General features: G+C 36.6%; 1 protein-coding gene and 1 non-coding gene across 2 annotated transcripts in view; both read right to left on the reverse strand.

Moving 5' to 3' along the window:
* The window catches only part of AHCTF1 (AT-hook containing transcription factor 1), a 76,020-nt gene that overhangs the window by 21,020 nt on the left and 34,551 nt on the right, over positions 1 to 20,449 (reverse strand). Inside the window, exons 15-29 of the mRNA XM_054712977.1 lie at positions 18,918 to 19,058; positions 18,222 to 18,326; positions 17,113 to 17,206; positions 16,424 to 16,547; positions 16,062 to 16,118; positions 15,109 to 15,255; positions 13,697 to 13,884; positions 9,839 to 9,983; positions 9,630 to 9,761; positions 8,780 to 8,930; positions 8,200 to 8,350; positions 6,767 to 6,874; positions 4,793 to 4,985; positions 2,934 to 3,137; positions 1,920 to 2,316 (exon numbers count right to left, since the gene is read on the reverse strand). Of these exons, the coding sequence (XP_054568952.1) occupies positions 1,920 to 2,316; positions 2,934 to 3,137; positions 4,793 to 4,985; positions 6,767 to 6,874; positions 8,200 to 8,350; positions 8,780 to 8,930; positions 9,630 to 9,761; positions 9,839 to 9,983; positions 13,697 to 13,884; positions 15,109 to 15,255; positions 16,062 to 16,118; positions 16,424 to 16,547; positions 17,113 to 17,206; positions 18,222 to 18,326; positions 18,918 to 19,058 (2,337 nt within the window). The remainder of the gene's footprint in view (positions 1 to 1,919; positions 2,317 to 2,933; positions 3,138 to 4,792; positions 4,986 to 6,766; positions 6,875 to 8,199; positions 8,351 to 8,779; positions 8,931 to 9,629; positions 9,762 to 9,838; positions 9,984 to 13,696; positions 13,885 to 15,108; positions 15,256 to 16,061; positions 16,119 to 16,423; positions 16,548 to 17,112; positions 17,207 to 18,221; positions 18,327 to 18,917; positions 19,059 to 20,449) is intronic.
* LOC114228486 (U6 spliceosomal RNA) lies at positions 12,025 to 12,135 on the reverse strand. Its single transcript, XR_003614628.2, has one exon. It is a non-coding gene; the product is annotated as a U6 spliceosomal RNA (small nuclear RNA).

Here is a 20,449-nt window from a genome sequence, read left to right on the forward strand (position 1 = left end):
AGAGGGAAGGAAGCCCCCGACTGCACTGAACCCCAGTTCCGGGTGAAACCCCGTGGACCCAGGCTCATACGGGGGGAGTCTGGACTGTCAGGTAGAGAGAAAGGCACATGAAGACTCAGAGACTTGGGGAAACCGCAGCGGGCAGGGGTATAGAGGTGCGCACGCACAGAGAAGACTGACTGCTGAGGTTGCTGCTAGCTCTCCCTAGCGGAAGGGAGTCAGAAGCTCTGACTGCACTGAACCCCAGTTCCAGGCGAGCCTGGGGGGAATCTGGACTGTTAGGCGGAAACTCAGGGGAGCCGCGGAAGGCAGAGGTCTGGAGGCGCGTGCGCAAGGGCAGGGATGACGGGAAGCCAAGACTGTCTGCTCAGTCCTGAGACTCCGCCCCATCCGAGCACAGAGGCTTTTGCAATTTTGCAAGTCTGGTCCTATAAGGCTGTCTCCAGCACAGGTCTCCCGGCGTAGACACAGCTGATACACATAGCCAATTGGCCTGGAGGTCAGTTCCTCTGAGTGACACCAACAACAATCAAGACTTAACTACAACAAGGCTGTACACACAGACCACAAAGGGGCGTACCAATAATGTCCACCTCAGGTGACTGGGAGGACGAGCCACTGGGCCATATAGGACACCTAGCACACAAAGCTACCCTACCAACTCAGGGAAGCAGCGAAAATGTGGAGACAAAGTAACAGATCACAAACGAAAGAAATGGAGAAAAAAAACTGACTGGATATAGAATTCAAAACCACGGTTATAAGGTTTTTCAAGAATTTCCTAGAAAGGCCGATAAATTTAGCAAGACCCTCGAGGATATGAAAAAGGACCAACTAGAAATTAAACATACACTGACTGAATTATGGGGGTGCAAGAAGGAGAGAGAGAACAAGATACTGAAAACCTATTTGAAGAAATAATGACAGAAAACTTCCCCCACCTGGTGAAAGAAATAGACTTACAAGTCCAGGAAGCGCAGAGAACCCCGAACAAAAGGAATCCAAAGAGGACCACACCAAGACACATCATAATTAAAATGCCAAGGGCAAAAGACAAAGAGAGAATCTTAAAAGCAGCAGGAGAAAAACTGTTAGTTACCTATAAGGGAGCACCCATATGACTCTCAGTTGATTTCTCAACAGAAACTATGCAGGCCAGACAGGAGTGGCAAGAAATATTCAAAGTGATGAATAGCAAGAACCTACAACCAAGACTACTCTACCCAGCAAAGTTATCATTCAGATTGGAAGGTCAGATAAAGAGCTTCACAGATAAGAAAAAGCTAAAGGAGTTCATCATCACCAAACCAGTATTATATAAAATGCTGAAAGGTATTCTTCAAGAAGAGGAAGAAGAAAAAAGTAAGTTAAAAATCTGAGGAACAGAATAAACTGGTGAATATAATAGAATCAGGGGCATAGAAAGGGAGTAGACTGATAATTCTCAGGGGGAAACCGGTATGAGGGGTGTAGGAAGAGACTGGACAAAAATCGTACACCTATGGATGAGGACAGTGGGGGGGAGGTAAGGGCAGAGGGTGAGGTGGGAACCAGGTGGAGGGGAGCTATGGGGGGGAAAAGGAGAAACTATTGTAAGAATCTGAACAATAAAGATTTATTAAATTTAAAATAAAAATGACAAAAAAAGTATTATTTTTCATAACTATAAGGCCTTAAGTCAGACTGAGAGTTAACATTTCATTCTTAAACATTACTGTTCTTCTCCCCTCTCCCCTGCCAAAAGGAACACAAGTACTTCTGCTCTCACACCTCATACCTACTTGTAAGTGGAAAGAATAAGATATGTTGTATTGTGTCATGTCATTATCTAAGCCCAAAGCTTTTTTATCGTGGAAAAAATTCTATTACAAATGAGGGACATCAATAGCCATTTTGAATATTTGGAAATGAGTTCTTACCCGTTGGTTTCTCCAGGTCTAGAGGAGCTACTGATTCAAACACATCTTTATCGTTGTCCTTCTCAGTCTTTTCAGCTGGATTAGTCATCAGTCCAGTGGAAGCACTGGCTGGCTTCGTAGCCATGACACCATGTTCAAACGCTCCTGGTGATGGGGCATCTTGATACTCCAGTGACTCGGTGGAAACATTGCTGTTTTCTTTGCTCACATCCGGTTTCTCCAAACTCTGGGAAGGTGTATTTTCTGACCTCACATCCATTTCTTGATGGCCCATTTCAGGGCTATTCAGGAAAAAAGATGTCTTATCTTTGTTCTTCAGCCACTCAGTTTCTCCTGGAATTCCACATTTATAGAAAGGTATGGTAACAAATACTTTTGTTTTGTTATCATCTGCAGCCTGTTAAGTAAAAAGTTTTAAAAAATAATTTTTACTAGTAAAAATCAGTCAAGTCAAAGATATTAATGCCAATCATTGCCCACCCTTTCCATCTTAATCAAAATTCATGTATTTTAAATGCATTCTCTTCAGATACATGATTAAAGTTTAATGATTGTTAAGTTTCTCTAATTAAAAATCAATTATTTCTAAGACTTTAATACGCAAGATGACAATAATCATCAATTGGGTTCCATCAACAACCCATAGTGGAACTCTGAAGATATACCCCCCTAAATAGACAATCAATGAGGAACTTAATAAGAGAAACAAAACAATCCAGGTTAAAAGACAAACGAACACGGGCTAAAAATTAGGTCTGGGTTCTAGTCCCATTTCTGACACCAAATAGCTATTTGTGGGCAATTTACTTGATGCTTCTTAAGCCCTATTTTTTCCGCCTGTAAATGATGGGTTTGGCTTAGGCAATATCCCAGTTTCTTTCTGAACTAATATTTCTGATTTCATGACTATCTGAAAGACTGTATACAAAAATCTATAGTGATATTATTAAAATGATATATCTAACTTTTTACCCGTGGGAACTGTCTTTTTGTTCTAAATATTATCAAACTTACTCCAGAAGTCCATTTTTTGGTCATGCCTTCTTCCATGAATGAAATTCTAGTTTCTTTAAGTCGTAAAGGAGGAGTAAGAGACCTTCCAGGTGACTGAGAGGGAGACCCTAAAGGTGTTGACCGAAGACCAGACCTTAGGATGGATTGAGGAGTGAACTCGGCAAATCCAGAGGAAGTAATTGACATGGCCAAAGTTTTAGCTTTCTATGACAAAGAATAAATGGAAATCCACCATTAGTGTCTATAACAGGCAATACATAAGGACAGACAGGGTCAACTGAATCACAATGGTGGCCAAATTCTTATCTCAAATAAACACATAATAAGAAGTTTTATTATAGATTACTGGAAAGAAAATGTGAAATTCTACTCAGAGCATTCTATATGTAAGACTACAAAACATAAAAGTGCATCCATAATCATTCTAAAGGCCTTGGTTGTTCCAAGTATAAAGTCAACTTAAAATAAAGTGCATAGATAAGATAAATTATTTTACTATTCCTTAGAAAACTTTGTATTTTAAAATATATTTTTATTTATTTCAGAGATTGAGAGGGAGATAGAAACATCAATGATGAGAGCTAATCATTGATTGGCTGCCTCCTGTACGTCCCCTACTGAGGATCGAGCCCCCAACCTGGTAGGTGCCCTTGATAGGAATCAAACCTGGGACCCTTTAGTCTTCAGGCTGATGGTCTATTCACTGAGCTAAACTGGCTAGGCTGTTTAGAAAACTTTAGATAAAAGAACAGAACCTAGCTTAATTATAGCAATTAATGTAAATTAATGCGATTGACTTTAAGAATCCAACAGCACCTTAATTATTTATAAAAATTCTGAAGATTATAATGAATAAAAATAATAGAAATAATCCCTTCACTTAACTTCTCTAAAGGACTAGTGAACAAATTATCCCATAGATAATTAAATCTATTACGAGATAATATTGATTTTTTTTTTCCTAGACTGTTTTTGGCAGCAGGGACAAAATTATCTTGATTTTATTTAATTTAAACCTAGCTGCAGGCAATATAAAGTTTGATTGTTTTTTTGAAGAAAAATGTTAGAAATACTGTACTGGATATTAAATATCAGGAATTTAACAGTCTTAGTAATCTTTTTCAACTTATTTTCAGATAAGCATTTACTGAAGTATCTTTTACTCAATTTGAAAAATAAATTCCCTGGTTCATTACAAATGCTAGATATCAAGAAACAATAAAAAAGAAAAGAAAAGAAAAAAGATCCTAGGATTAGATCTAGAACACTGGACAAGGAGCTAGGGGATAATATATGTAAAAACATTTTGACAATATGAAGGTAAAAGATCACTGTTATCAGTCATCAGCTAGTAATTTATCAGAGAGGGTGGAGGCAATTTAAAGATAGATATCTATTAGTAGAGAAAAGTAACATTTATAGTTGCACTGAAGGAGCCAGAGAATTAAAATTAATAAATCTAAGAACTAAAAAGCATCTGATAGAATAACAGCAAAAGGGAATGAGAAATGGAATTTAAAAACTAAAAAATTAAACCCAAGAATGTGAAGGCATTTTTTAAAAAATTAAGGCCAATTTATAACGATCACAAAGAGCCTTTCAGGACAACAATATAATAACTGCTAATCTTGACAATAATGCCATTTAAACATAAAGGGTAAGTTCAGCAAATTCTATTAAGAAGATGTAAAAATACAGAAAGCATTTTGGAAAGATACCCACAAAAATAAAAAGAGGGAAATAAAGGCTTAAATCATCCATCATCCAGAGATATCAATTACAAATAGCTATTTCTCCCTGCTACTTAAAAAATAATAACTTTCAAGCTTCACTATGAATGCTAGGTATGTGATACTCACCTTAACTACAACAGGAGTTTCAAGTAAATGTAATTCTGAAGCCCTGGAGGTATTTTGATGTGATCCTTTTATTGGTGAACTTACTGGCAATGAACTAGGTGTTAGGTACAAAGGATATTTGGTGGGGGTTTGCTGAATAAACCCCAAACCCTGGGAAAGTTGGGGAACAGGATGCACAACCAAATCCAGCAGTCTGTAATCAGAGTACATATATGAGTAGAAAAACCCTGGTAAATTGTCTATTGAGTTATTCTAAGTAAACGATAGAATTTAGTAACGCATTTAATTAGCTTTTACATTCACTGGTAAATATGACAAACTGCATTAAATATAAATTGTCAAGTACATTACCGATGCATGCTTAAAATGTCAGGATATTAATTCAGTAGCAAAATAGAGAATTAAGAATTCTAGATAACTAATCTTAAAAAAGGAAAAGGGAGTTCTAGTCCTCCTCCCTCCTTTATTACCAATGTTTACTGAGCCCCCATTATTTGTCAGGCATTTATCTTTTCAAATGAAGACGAACTGCTAATGATTTTGTTGGGCCGTACAGGCCACTCCTCCTTTTAGGGTTAATATGTAACCTTTATTTCACGGTCATATTTCCTAGCAATAAAAACTATACCCTTTTACTCTCCCAAATGCCTGCTGCTCCAGAGAACCACTGGAAAGGGCAGCATGTTTTGGTGCCAGAAATGAACAGGGTCAGCTGCTCCGCCTTTCCAGTCTCACCTCAGACATGCTCTTCACCAGAGGGGCAGGCCAACAGAGCTAGCGGGTGCTCAGGACCTATCGCCCACTGCGAGCGCACTTGTAAGAAGCATTTTTCTTTTTCTTTTAATATATGTTTATTGCATTCAGAGAGGAGGGGAGGAGGGGAGAGGGGGAGAGGGGGAGAGGGGGAGGGGGGGAGAGAGGGGAGAGAGAGGAAGGGAGGGAGGGAGGAACATCCAATGAGAGAATCATTGATCGGCTGCCTCCTGCACAACCCGGGCATGTGGCCTTGACCGGAATCGAACCTGGGACCCTTTGGTCTGCAGGCTGACGCTCTATCCACTGAGCCAAACAGGCCAGGGAAAAGCGTTTTTCTTAATACATGGTCTCCCTACTTGTTATTTTATACAGACACAGCTTTGAGATTTCCATGAAACAAGAATATCCAAATCAGGTTGCTTGGCATTTTTTTTCTCCACTATCTGTTCTAATTATTTTCCTTTTTTACTTCATTTGTATTCAAATTCTGTATCTGTAAACTCTTTACTCACTTTTACATTGAGCTACCCCAAATAGATTTTTTTGTTAATTCTCACCCGAGGATATTTTTTCCATTGTTTTTTGGAGAGTGGAAGGGAGGGATGGAGGGAGAGGGAGAAACATCGATTGGTTGCGTCCCACACCCCCCAAACGGGGTGAAGAAAGAACCTGCAATGAAGGTATGTGCCCTTGACCGGGAATTGAACCAACGACCCCATGGTGCATAGGCTGATGCTCTAACCATTGGCACAATGGACAGGGCCCAAATAGGTATTTTGTAAAACGCTTTGCACTGTGCTAACCTTTATGTTTTAGGTGTCTATTTAGGAATGATTGCTTCTCAAAAGCAGGGCCCATGCAACAAATGGCACCAGTGACTACCTAAGTAAAAGCCAAATTCTTATACTACCAAGAGTTATGCTAAAAAAAAATGTGCTTGAGTTATACTAAAACACTATAAAAACACTATTTAATTAAATTTTCTAAATAAAATGTTAATTACTGCATTAGATCTTAGGATTTCCTCAACAACTTTTGACCATGATCCAAATAAGTAATGCATTTTAGGTTATACACAAAATATAAATTACATAAAATAACACTTAGCAACCAATCTCTGTCTCTCGCCCCCCCTTTAACTCTCTCTAAAAATCAATGGAAAAGTATCTTTGGGTGAGGATTAACAAAAGGGTAAAAAAAGATTTAATAAATTCTTACCTAGAAACTTTTTGTGAGGCCCTTAAAACTGGTGTTCCAACAAATGCCCCAGGCAGCTCTGGATCTGGGAGAGAACACACTACAGGAGACGGTCCTTCTACTCTAGGACTACAAAGAAAATAAAAATGTAGCTTTTGATTATGTATCACAAGGAACATTCAATTAAAAATGCTGTAAGAAGGTAGAATTAGATGGGAGAGGATGGCTTTTGTTTTTTACTCTGTACACTTATTTACAAACTAGTGTCCTAGTGCATGGATGCATGCACATTGAAAGGAAATTAATTAGGAGAAATATTTTAATATCGCTGTTTGCCCTTTTTCTATAATAGAAGTGTCAACCAAATTCATGATCGACAATGACAGATGGAAACACACATGTGCGATGGGCGCGAGAGCTTTATATGAATTGTGCATGTGCGAGTCAACTTAGCCTTTTATAAATGTAGAATAAACTTGCTTAATTAGGCCTGCTTTCGGATTTAGCTAAACTTTTTCCAGCCCAGTGGAGCACCCCAACTTCTCTTTCAGGTAATTGTCAGCAACACAGCAGTAAATATCAACACGAAGCAGATTATCATTGTAGATCACACAGGGAGAACAAAGGGTAAAATATTTAACTGCAGCAGTGTTTGACTATATTCTGCGCAGTGAGAAAACATGAAGTCATTTTCAAGGTCCACCATTTCTTACTTCTGTTCAGTCGGGTCAAGTTTCTAAGCTTTCTAAATCTCCGTTTTCTGGCTAATGAAAAGAAAATAGGATTCCACCGAGTCTCCTATCTACCTATTCCAGGACTTCTGTGAGGATCAAATGAGATGAGGCACGGGAAAACCTTCACAAACATTTGGTTAAAGTGTGAAATGTTTGCACCTGGCTATAAAGCAAGTCCTGTTCCTGGGCTGAAGAAACTGAGTCACTAGGGAGAGGAAGTTGGGTGTTGCAATGTGACATCATTACTGGGCGCCCACAGCGACCGTTTCCGGGCTGGGCTGGGCTGTGGGCTGCATTTTGTGCCATGGGGTCTTGGCAGCAACGGCTGCGATTTGGTGGGCTGTGTTCCACTTGGGGGAAGCCAAGTGTTACTTTATCGGCACCAGGGCCGCAGTGCTGTTTATTTTTAAATGGCCAGTGCGTGTCATGGCAGCTCCTGCATTGAGCGTCTGCCCTCTGTTGGTCAGTGTGCATCATAGCTACCGGTCAGACGGAAACTTAGGCTTTTATATATATAGACAAATAAGTGTGTGTGTGTGTGTGTGTGTGTGTGTGTGTGTATAGACACCAACGAACATACATTTTTCTTGTAACAAAGTAACCAACAGAAAGTTTTTCTTTATTACATACAATAATAAACTCTAAGGTTAACTGTTTATGAATGCTGTTGATATCCAGGAAAGATTAACAAGTAACATGACTATAAAAAGTAAAACATACCTATTGTAGGCTAAGGTGCCATTTTTAGGTTCATCACTTTTCCAAACCTCTCCAACTTTAGACAACACGTTATGAATGAAAGTAGATCTTGTTAACACAGTCCCTATTACAGCTCGCTTTGGAACTGCTGATAATGGTTTGGGCCGAGAAACTGTAAAATGAATATTGGAGAATTCAATTTAATCTCTAACACCAGGACTTTTAATAGAAGACTAATATAAAAGTGCGACTGGAAAACAGATCACAAGAGTTTGGTTAAAATTGCATTTGGTTTAATAACATCTATGTAGAAATTTATTTATTTGGGCTTTTAGAAGATGGTGAAAGTTACATGTTTTCTAAAAGTTGGACAAGAGCCTTCAAAGGAAATAAAAAGTTCTTTCATTCTTTACTCCATTACTAAATAAGTTATAAAAATGTCCAAGAAAGCTTTAAACTTCTTGGGATAGAATGGTCAATAAAAAAAAGGCACCACTGTGATGCTTCACAGCAAAGTATAAGACAGGGATGGTTGCAGAAGGCAATCACTCAGTATCTTCTCTAACTCAATGCTTTATGACATTTTTCAATGAAATTTTACCTTTTCGAATAACTGATAATGTTGACACACGGTAAGGTTTAGCTCGTTCCATGGCTAATTTTCGATGGACTCTCGGAAGAACCTTTCCATATTGATCTAATATAGAATTTCGAGCCACAGATCTCTCCCGCAAGCGAGGATCACGATCATTCTATTGAACATATCAAAACTAGTAAAAATTTAATCTTCAAACATGTTAGGTGCTATGTTTATACATTTACCTTTTAAAATATAACAATAAATATCCAAGAATATCTTCCTCCTCCCTTCTTCCAAACCAAGGGACCTCATATACACACCTAATTACTTTATCAAACCTTACCCATCTAAAGTCTCTCCTATCCAGTCTTGATTTCTTCACAACTAAAGAACACCAGTTATCAATTACCAAGTTTCTACCTGTATCAGTAACATGTACTTGTTACTTCACACACACCTTTGTACACCCTCACAAAGAGATATTATCATTTTACATATGAGGAGCCCAAGGCACAGAGAGTATGTTCCCAGGACACAATGGAAATTAAGAATTGGTCTGACTCCTGAAGTCCAGGCTCTGTGCACTATATAATTTCTATTATGACCTACACCTCATCCTCTCCTTTTCCCTAAGTGAAATGATTAGTCTGGCAAGATCACAGATATTAAACAGAAATGGAGTATAAAAGAGAATTGGGTAAATAATAATACCCTATTCCTAATTCTGCTATAGAAAGTAAGAAGAGGAATCTCCAAACTCAAATTTATATAAAGCTCAGTGGTTGGTTAGAAAACTACAAACTCTTAGATAACAAAGTCACTAGTTTTTCTTCTTTCCTTATCCCCTATAACAAAACAAGTTTAACTATACCGTAAGATTAATCTTCAGAGTTTGGTTCAGCTTCAAGGCAGGAATATAATTGGCACGCTGTAAATGGTGAACTAAAAGTAATTCATGATTCTGTACACTGGTGCTGGACTGCAAAAATCTCACCAAACACTCCTAGGAAGAATGTAATACATGTGTAAGCTACTAACATATCCTGAATTTCTGACACATTTTTACTGATAAGTCATTACCTGCTCAGTGTCTGTAAATGGTAGCTTCAGTAAATCCTCCATTAAGCCCATTTCCTGACAGCCTTTATACGTGTGCTCTAGTAACTCCTCTATATTCGATCTACTAGAATGGTGTCGCAGTAAACTCCAGGCCTCAATCATGCACCTGAAATCAGTATTTATTAAAGTTTCGTTTTAGAAAAGCTATTTAAAGTGTTCAAAACAAGTAATCCACCTAAAGATTCTCAAAGATACTCCACACATGTAATTGAAGATAACTTAATTTTACTGAATACTAATCACTGCATTAAAAAGTTGGCTTATGTCAACAGGCATCTTTAAAGACTCAATTTTATGCTGTTCTATATCATTATATAAGTGTAAAATAATAGGAAAGCAAAATAAGTACACAGGTCAAGAGGATAAAAAACTAATGTGATCTAAACAGAACTGAAAAATTAGCATGTGATAGAGAAAAGCCAGGCTCTTAAGGAAGTGACTGTTTGCATGAGAAAGAAGAGTAGAAAAGAAAATAACCAAAGATGGAAACAAGAAGACTGTGTGTATGGGGAGCTGAAGGGTTTAGCATAGTAACAGAAGATTTGGGCTGATCTGTAGCAAGATCTGACTAGAGGACTTGGACTAAATCAGACATTTTAGACAGCATGAGGGACACTGAGCTGTGGGCCAAGGGTCATTAAATGAAGCAGTGTTTCTCATTATACTCTGTTAAGAAAAAAAAAAGCTTAAAACAGTGCAGTGATTACAATGTTAAATTAACCAATAAACAAAGCCAACAAATGTTTATATATTTATTAGATTAGATAATAACATGTCTTGAAAGATATACACCAAAACTGAGAATGATCAATCAATCTGGCATGTAGAATTTTTGAGGGACTGATAACTTTCAAGGTAAAAGAGGGATAGAATAAAAATGGCAAATAGGAATATCAAGGAAATGATTATCTTAAAAACCCACATCATCATTTCAAATTCCAAGTCAATAGGTAATTTTTACTGTAGTGGGTATCTTAATTAAAAAGATCTAGCTATAGTTTTTATTGAAATAATAACAAATACTGAAATAAAGACTAGTAAAAAAAATGACATAAATAAGAAATATAGAATATGTGAACCAAGTTAAGGCAATTAATGTTCATAATGAAATAAATCTTGAGGAAATTTTGAGTGGTCCTTTGTTTTTATTTCTGAACTTTACACAATGTTGCTAGATTTCTGGATACTGGATAATGGAAGCTTTTCTATACTTAAGAGAAGTAAGTTTTAAAACTACGTAATGTTTGCTATGGCTAAAGAAGAGAAAATGAGGATCTTAGCTACTCAGAGAAACATGCTATGACTGAATCAAAGGACAATGGAATAAAAAAGAAAAACCAGCAGCCTTTCAAAGGTGTTTTTTCTAACTTTCCAACATCTGCACTTTGATGTAATTAGTGATCAATTACCACCTCTTTAAAGTCACTAAAGTGTGAAAAGCTTACATGCAACTGAGAAAAATTTACATGCTGCTTGCTAACCCAGTGTTAGAATTCTTTACCCATTTATTTTTAAACACACACACACACACACACACACACACACACACACACACACGTATGTATATACACTGAGTGGCCAGATTATGATCTCTGAACGCATAATAATCTGGCCACTCAATGTGTGTGTGTGTGTATATAAATATATATATTAGAGGCCCGGTGCATGAATTCGTGCATGGGTGGGGTTTTGCCAGCCTGGCCAGGGGGAGGGGACATGGGCGGTTGGCAGGCCTGCCTGCTGGTTGAGGGGACAATTTGCATATTAGCCTTTTATTATATAGGATATACACTGAGTGGCCAGATTATTATGCATTCAGAGATCATAATAATCTGGCCACTCAGTGTATATTATTGATTTTTAGAGAAAGGGAAGGGAGAGATTGAAACATCGATGAGAGAGAAACATCATCTATCGACTGTCTCCTGCATGTCCCCTGCTGGGGAATCAAGCCTGCAGCCCCGGTATGTGCCCTGACCAGGAATTGAACCAGTGACCTCTTGGTTCATGGGTTGAGGCTCAATGACTGAGTAATACCAGCTAGGCTACTCATTATTAAATATTTGTCACTTTTAGCTTCTTATATTTGCTCTAGACAATTTGTTAGCTAGCCTAACAACTTTAAAAAAAATGATTTTTAGAGAAACATCTATTTGTTCATTCACTGTTTGGTTTGTTTTTTTTTCCTATGTGCAGGAGCCATGCTAATCTTCTCTGTACTGTTCCAATTTTAGTATATTTGCTGCCAAAGTGAGCATTCATTGATTGTTTCTTGTATGTGCCCTGACTGGGGAGTGAACCCACAACCTGGGCGTATAGGTACGACACCAACTGAGCAACCCAGCCAGGGCCTAGTCAAACAATTTTGCTCACCTAAATTATTTTCACAAATACTTCCTAATTCATTATTTTGAGGACACTGTAAGTTTCTACATGTCTAGCCAACCTATTATTAAACTATAAAAGTTTTCTTCTGATTCAACCCTCACCCCTCAGAAATACATTCTGTTTAACCAAATGGAACAAAGAAAACTTAACTTTCGAAGTGGTGACACTAACATGCTGTTTTGTTCACAAATGATGCTTGGGGGTGAATAAAATGACTAATGTATAAAAACATAAAAATGACCCCACACCCAGCTGGAGTGACTCAGTGGTTGAGCATCATCCTGTGCACTGAAAAGATGATGGTTTGATTCCGTCAGGGCACATACCTGGGCTGCAGTTGGAGTACATATGAAAGGCAACCAGTTGATGTTTCTCTCTCACATCAATGTTTCTCTCTCTCTTTCTAAGCATGTCCTTGGGGGAAAAATAAAACAAAACAAAACAAAAAACCCAGACCAACCAAAAAGATATAAACAAAACACACAATATGAGTTGTATAAAATAAAGTTACAATTTGGTAAGAAATTTCAGTTCCAAGCAATTTCCCCAACTAATTTAGTTAATAAGAAAACCCAATAACCAGACCATCATATTTTCAACCATGCCAATTAACTTTAATATATATGATAAATGTATCATGCTGATACATTAAACGAGAGAACATTAAAACACTGCCAAGAGAAGAAAATAAGAATATAAAGATATCACCTGCTCAAATCTTGTTAAAGTATTAAGATGTGAAACCTGAAACTTTCTTAAATTATTTAAATAGATGCTTCAAGACTTCCTTTCTATAACAGTGCAATGGCAACTATCAAATGCAAATAACTGCAATACCCAACAACCAATATTACCCAAATACTGGAGTACCATCACTGGGATATACCTCAAAGAATAGAATTATTATTACCCTGGCTGGGCAGTTAGCTAGAGCATCATCCCCATATGCCAAGGTTGTGGGTGCCATCCCCTGTCAGGGCACATCCCAATGAATGCATAAATGGAACAACAAAGCAATGCTTCTCTCTCCCCCTTCCTTTCTCTCAAACTAAAAATAAATACACACACACACACACACACACACAATAACCAACTCAAGATGATTTTATTCTTCCTCGGTACTTCTGGCTCCTTTTCAGTATACTCAGACATTAACTATCCATGCAGGAGACTACCAATATTATCAATTAGCAACAGATATAATTTTAAACCTCAGTTTGGTTTTCTCTTTTATTCAAGGTACTTCTTATTTATGTTATTCTAGATAAAAGATATTTTACATTTTTCTTAAGGTTGAAAGATGAAGAATTGTAAGAATACTATATAATACAATAAAAGCAAAATATATACTGCTACTACATATTTCATCAATACCATTATATTAACAGATATGATCAAAAGTTTGATTATACTTTCAAAGTATGTACTTACCTATTAAAAAGCAAAACAGTGATGTGAAGGATAATATCACTATCACTGGACACTGTTGGCTTCATTGTCTGAATATATCTGAGGGCTTGTCTGTGCTCACCCTGACTCATAAAGGCTTGAATAATCTTTGAATGCTGCCATGAGAAAGGTTTTGCAGTAGCTGGATGAAACAGAAGATCCAAACCATTCTGCAAAAAATGACAGGAAAACTGGTAAATACAAATATGCTTTGCATTTATAAGGCACACCTTTAAAAAGACAGGCAATACTAAAGCCACAAAAACCAAGATAAAACCAGTGTAAATGTCAACTTACGGTATACTTTATTTTAAATAAAAGCTTTATCAAAAATCTCATGCTTGCCGAAACCGGTTTAGCTCAGTGGATAGAGCGTTGGCCTGCGGACTCAAGGGTCCCAGGTTCGATTCCGGTCAAGGGCATGTACCTTGGTTGTGGGCACATCCCCAGTAGGGGGTGTGCAGGAGGCAGCTGATTGATGTTTCTCTCTCATCGATGTTTCTAACTCTCTATCTCTCTCCCTTCCTCTCTGTAAAAAAATCAATAAAATATATTAAAAAAAAACCAAAACCCTCATGCTTTTGAGACCTCATTATACAATTATACAAAATCTTTCCATCACCAACTTCATATACAATGCTAAATCCTGCCTTCTGTGGTCCCCCCTCCACTAAACATATTTCTAACATAACAATCACTCTATCTGCACTATTAGTAATTGTTATCTATTTGTTTCCTTCTCTAAGGAGTGAGAAACCTGGAGTTTTATTTTTGTACTAGAGGCCCGGTGCATGAAAATTTATGCACTGGAGGGGTTGTCCTTCAGCCTGGCCTTCCCCCTCTCACAGTTCAGGGGCCCTCAAGGGCGGGAGGCAACCTGGCGATCAGGGGAAGGCAATGCCCCTATTACACCTCTGCTGCTGCCACTGCCGGAAGCGCAAGCCTTGGGTGGCTATGGTTACCTGAGCCTCGGGTGGCCCTGGGTGGCTGGGCAGCCTCCATCCGAGGCTTGCCTGCACCTTGGGCTGGCCCTGGGCCGCTGGGGAGCTGAAGGGACTGGGGAACTCTAGGGGCAGGCGCCCCGGCGGGGCTGAGACTGGGTGCTGCTATCTTATAGCTATAGGCACTGCCATCTTTGAGGGTGGGGCAGTCAATTAGCATATTCCCTCCTTATTGGCTGTGGGCACCACCATTTTGTGAGGGTGTGATGGTCAATTAGCATATTCACTTTTTATTAGACAGGATTCTTACTGCCTAAGGTAGTGAAGCCATTATTTGAACTGACTCCTTAAATTACCTCTAGAAATAGATTCAATCATATATTTAATATAAATTTTAATTATTATTTTAATAGTTTACAAAAGTTTTAATTCTAAGTGAACTAATAGACTCACCTCATAGTCATTATGATCGATCAGCCAAAATCCTTGAATAAGTTTAACCTGGTCCCAAGAAATGGCAAAGGCAGTTGGAAATGATTCAATTGAAGTATCTGTTTTGTTTGGAAATGAATACATAATATCAAGTAGCAAATAAATGGTCTTTTAAAAAGAGGGTTAAGGACAATAAACAAAAACTTCTACTTATAATAGGTAACAATAGAACATAGCAGGAATGATTCTGGAAAGACTTTAGTTTTTAGAAAACCATTATGAATACCCAGCTAGGGGAAGTAGTTTTATTATATGTGGGTATAGGTAATCAATCCCACACCAACTTCCTTCATTCTCAATAGGAAGTACCACCACAGAAGGGAAGAACTAAAGTGTACTTGCTTCATGAAGTCAGTAGCTTAGCAAATTAAAGAAACAAAGCTATAGACAAATTCCAGTTAGCCAGCAAAACTTGGCAGCTTAAGCAAATGCATCAAGTGTCTTATAAATTATGAATAGAACTGCACGTTTTCAGATTAATAACTGACATTAGGACAAAACCCTTACTGCAATGACCACGGGGTTCAACACAATGTCTAAGGTAATAATTAAGCTACTTTAAATGTATTCATATTCAGTACATAAGTTAACCTATTTGAGAATGACTACTTGCCAGTCATGTTTTAGAACTGCTGCTCTTAACTTTGGTAGTGTCTCAGACACATTTGAGAATCTGATAAAAGCACTGGACCCTATCCCCACAAAAATAAACATAAAACAAACGTTTGCTTAATTTCAGGTTAACCACAGACCATCTGAACCCAACCTGCAGATCCTGGGTTAAGAAACCTTTCTTTTAAAAAACTTCAAATGTGAAGTTGAGATTGAATTAGATTGTGAATTGGTTCCTACTATTCTAAAATTTTGTAATTTAGGTAATACATGAATTATTTAATAAAAATTTTAAAGGATACAATAAAATGTTTGCTTGTTTCAGTAACGTTGTCTAGTAGGTATATGTCAAGTAGTGCCTATAAAAGAGATAAAAAATTCAGTGCATTTTATATACCCACTAGAGGCCCGATGCACGAAATTCATGCAAGAGTAGGCCTTCCTTCCCCCGGCTGCCAGCACTGGCTTCCCTCTGGCACCCGAGACCGGGGCTTCCCTTGCCCGGAAGGACATCTGGTCTAATCAGCATATTACGCTTTTATCATTATAGACTTACTCACACTCCTTGTTTTTCCCCAGACTGTGCCAGGTGTGAAAACTCAGTGAAGCATACCGCCCTCCCCACCTCTTTGGGAACTCTTAAGTGATACCATTGCAAACCTACATGTAGACTAGGAGGAGGATATTTTCCTGTGCCTCCTTCATCTCGTTTCCACAACTTCTCAACTCGATCTCCTAACTGAGAAACCATTCCATCGATCATCAAATAATCAGAGTTCCATTTCCCACTGCAATAAGGGCAACATTAAAGATTATTTAATATTAGTGGTAATTATTATTATCATCAAAACAATAGCATTAAATTCTTAAAAGTAATGATCCCAATTATTAAAGGGAGAAGAGTTGGGAAGCTGGAGGGGGGAGAGGAAATAAGGGGGAAAAACAAAGTCGTCCAAGTGCTGAAATGCAACTGTTAACGGAAAGAATGTAAAATAACTGGTGACCTACTTTATGCTCTTCTGATGAATAGCAGCTTCCAGTTTTTTTTCTGAATAAGAATTCTCAGAAAATTATAGATTTAAAATTATAGATTCTCCTCTAATAATGAATGGTGGTAAATATCTTTCTTCAGGAAATAATAAATAGTTATACTCAAGTTCTAAAGTAAAAGTGTGACCGTCAGGTCAATGCAAACATCACAAATAAAATAGTAATGTTGGTAACAAATTCTGAGAATTCCACCCATTTAATCATTTTATAACATGGTGAATTCTGTTCTACTTCAGAAGGCTTTTTGACTTCTTACAGAAGAAATTTCTAAAATGTTGTTTGAAGATTCTGGATGTACTATACCTTGATAAAAGCTCACACTTCTGCCGACGACTGGTGTAGTAGTTCTGAATTACAGGGTAGTTGTAGCATAACCTTGACAACTGCACAGCATCATCTAGATTTTTTTTTTAAGAGTTGGAGAAAAAGCTAGTAATATTTCCAAAATATCCCAACAATACTTAGATTACTCACATTGATATTTTACTGTAATTTTATACTGTTGTTTAATTTGTAGGCTTCCTAAATTTCAGTAATACTACCCATCCCTTTATTAATAGATGCATAAGTGAGAAAAGCAAATCTCTCATAAACACCTGTAACAATAAGGATGCTAAGAGAATTATGAAAGAACAGATCAACAGCAATCATGGACAGAGAGAGAAGCAAGCTTAAATAAAATGTAATGCGAATCCTGGAAATGCAAGAAGTTAATGAGCTTTAGAAGTGTATTTTAAACAAATATAGCAAAAGTCCAATTCTCTATTTCTTGATACTGGCATCAATCATTAGATAAAACAGGCGTGGGGAGCATCGGGCCTGCAGGCTGTATAAGACCTGCAAAATCATTTGGTCTGGCCCTGCCAGGGCATTAGGGGTGAGTTAATTAAATGTTTGACCAAATACAGCAGGTTAATTTTTAAGTTGATAATTTTGTATGGCCCCTGAATGATGTTATAAATATCCACATGGCCCTTGGCAGAAAAAGGTTCCCCACCTCTGAGATAAAAGGAGGTATTTAAATGACTGTAAATATTCGTCAATAACCATATTAAAAGAACCCTTACAATAAAAAGATTGACAAATTAGATTATAAGATGCATAAGTTCTATGGACCTAAATTATAGCTAGTGATATTGAATCAACTTTCAAAAGCCATAATATTCTTTCAAATATTCTTTCCTTCAAAATGTTCTTTAACCCAATAAACATGTATGGAAAACCTGTGTATCAGGCATGGGATGAGTTACTGAAGATAAACAGAAAGAATGTAAGAAAAGAAGATAAGAAAAAAAAGAAACATAAGTGAGGTGGTAGAAGAAAGAAAATCCAAAACATTAGAACACAACCACAAAATTATAAAGATTTAAGAATGTTTCAATTAATGTTTATAGATTAAGTAAATATTTTACCTAAGCCCTCTGGTAGAAGCCCAGAATGAGAGAACCAAAGAACCATTTGTGCATACTGACAGATGAGCTGCGAAACCATACACTTATTGGTTAAGTTCATACGACCTGTAAAGAAGAGTTAAACATCAGTTGTTTAAACTTCAACCACAAATGAAAAATCAAGACACTCGCAAGATTTAAAAAACTAATGAATTCTTAAGTCAAAAATTAACTTGAACAAATAACTCACTAAAGCAGACGTTTTAGGTATGCTTCTATCTCAGCTACACTTTCATTTACTTAATATCAGAAGTCAAGTTCATACACTGATACAAACTATACAGTATCATTAATACAGGTTGTTCACATCAGGCCTCTAAATAAAACTGTTTTGTTTAAACGGCAAAACAGCAGAAAACATTATAATGACCTCTGTGAATAAAAACTTATGTATAATTTAAAAATTTGAAATTCTATTATAAATATACTACCTTAATAGTGATTAGGTTTAAATCCAAAATTTCCCACACTTATTTAAGCATGGGCTCATGATATACCTAATAGCATTATGTAGCTTTTCATAAAACAAAAACACAACATTTGAGAAATAATGGCCTGTTTGAACAATGGTCCATCTAAGACAGGAAATTTTTTCTTTTAAGAAGTCAATAAGTAAAATTTAACAAAACGTTCATTTATATAAAATAAACAGCACACCTCTTTCCGTGATCTCTTGTGCCTCTGTTGCAAAACAGCTTAAGACTGTATTAAGATTGCTAAGAAGCAAATGGCATTGTTGAATAGACTGTATAGTCTGTGGATCAATGAAACGACACGAACCATCAAATAATGGTGTACCTTTCAAGGATAAAATATACAATCAGTTTCGACACAATAAATCTAAAATAATTAAATTCGCAACTGAAAACTTTCTCAAATTCCTACTGACCACAGAATTAATTATTCTATACATTATGAGATTTACAAAGACGAGCTTGAAATGGCAAACACCCTCAAGGAACATAGAAGGGATAGACACAATAACTTCTTAAAAAATGTAGAATGAGGTAAGCAGAATGTAGAAAAGGTGATACAGATTCAATAAAAATCAGTATATTCATTATTCTCCTTCAAATAAATCTTTCATGTCAGAAATGTACCATTTTGTTTTGCAATTAATAAGAACTTCCTTCCACCTCCAGTCTTCAAAAGTTAGACATTAAAATTAAGACTCAGATAAAGACTTATTACAATAAAATTTCAGGCATGTTATAACTCATTGTAGACTCAGTTGTCCTTTCATTTTAAATTAAAGGTTGAATTTATAAATCCTTTGGGGGGGGAGTATTTTAGTGGCTATTGGTTACATCTTTTGATAAGATTTAATTGCACTGACATTTATATATAATCGCATTTTACTATATAATGTGTAATATTTGATATATCATTTAAAACAAATATCTGAATTCTAAAACCTTCCTTTCTCAAATCAAATTATTTGCTTTCCGCCCTGGCCGGGTAGCTCAATTGTTGTTGGGTAGAGCATCGTTGCAATATGCCAAATTTTCTATTCCGATCCCCAGCCCAGGCATATAGCAGAATCAACCAACGAATGCATAAATACGTGGAACAACAAATCAATCTCTCTCCCTCCCAGCTCTAAAAGTCAATTTTAAAAACTTGGAAAAAATATATTTGCTTTACCTCTAATACATTTCGTATACTTATTTTTTAATTATTATTTTACATAAAAAAATAAATCTTCATTAACTATTAATGACGCTCAAGGCAGTAACAATGGCTGAGTTATTACCAAGTTCAACCCTGAAACACCACATGATGCTACAAGAATAATAAAGACATAGAATTTTATAAACTGAGTTGAATTTTTTCTTTTTTAAATAACTTACATTATTAATCCTGAAAACATTTTCTCCTGAAAAAAAGTAAGTATATTTTGACCCTTATTCTGAATTATCAGATTACGGAAATATTTAAAATTTTTTACTCCATGTTTATAGTTTTATGAGTATGCCCTAAAATACAACAGAACCCCATGTCTTCCTGTACAACTTTGATTTAAAAATTCTATTAAGAATAAATTTTAAAAAATCCATTTGTTCACTCATAATAGAAATAAAAACATACTTCTAAATAAACTTTAATTTTACTTTCAAGTACAGAGCAATCATTTCTGCACTAATTGGGCATAATGAGTTTTTAATATTCACAGATACCTCAAAATTCAA

The sequence above is a fragment of the Eptesicus fuscus genome, chromosome 24 (assembly GCF_027574615.1).
Source record: "Eptesicus fuscus isolate TK198812 chromosome 24, DD_ASM_mEF_20220401, whole genome shotgun sequence".
Lineage (NCBI taxonomy): Eukaryota > Metazoa > Chordata > Mammalia > Chiroptera > Vespertilionidae > Eptesicus > Eptesicus fuscus.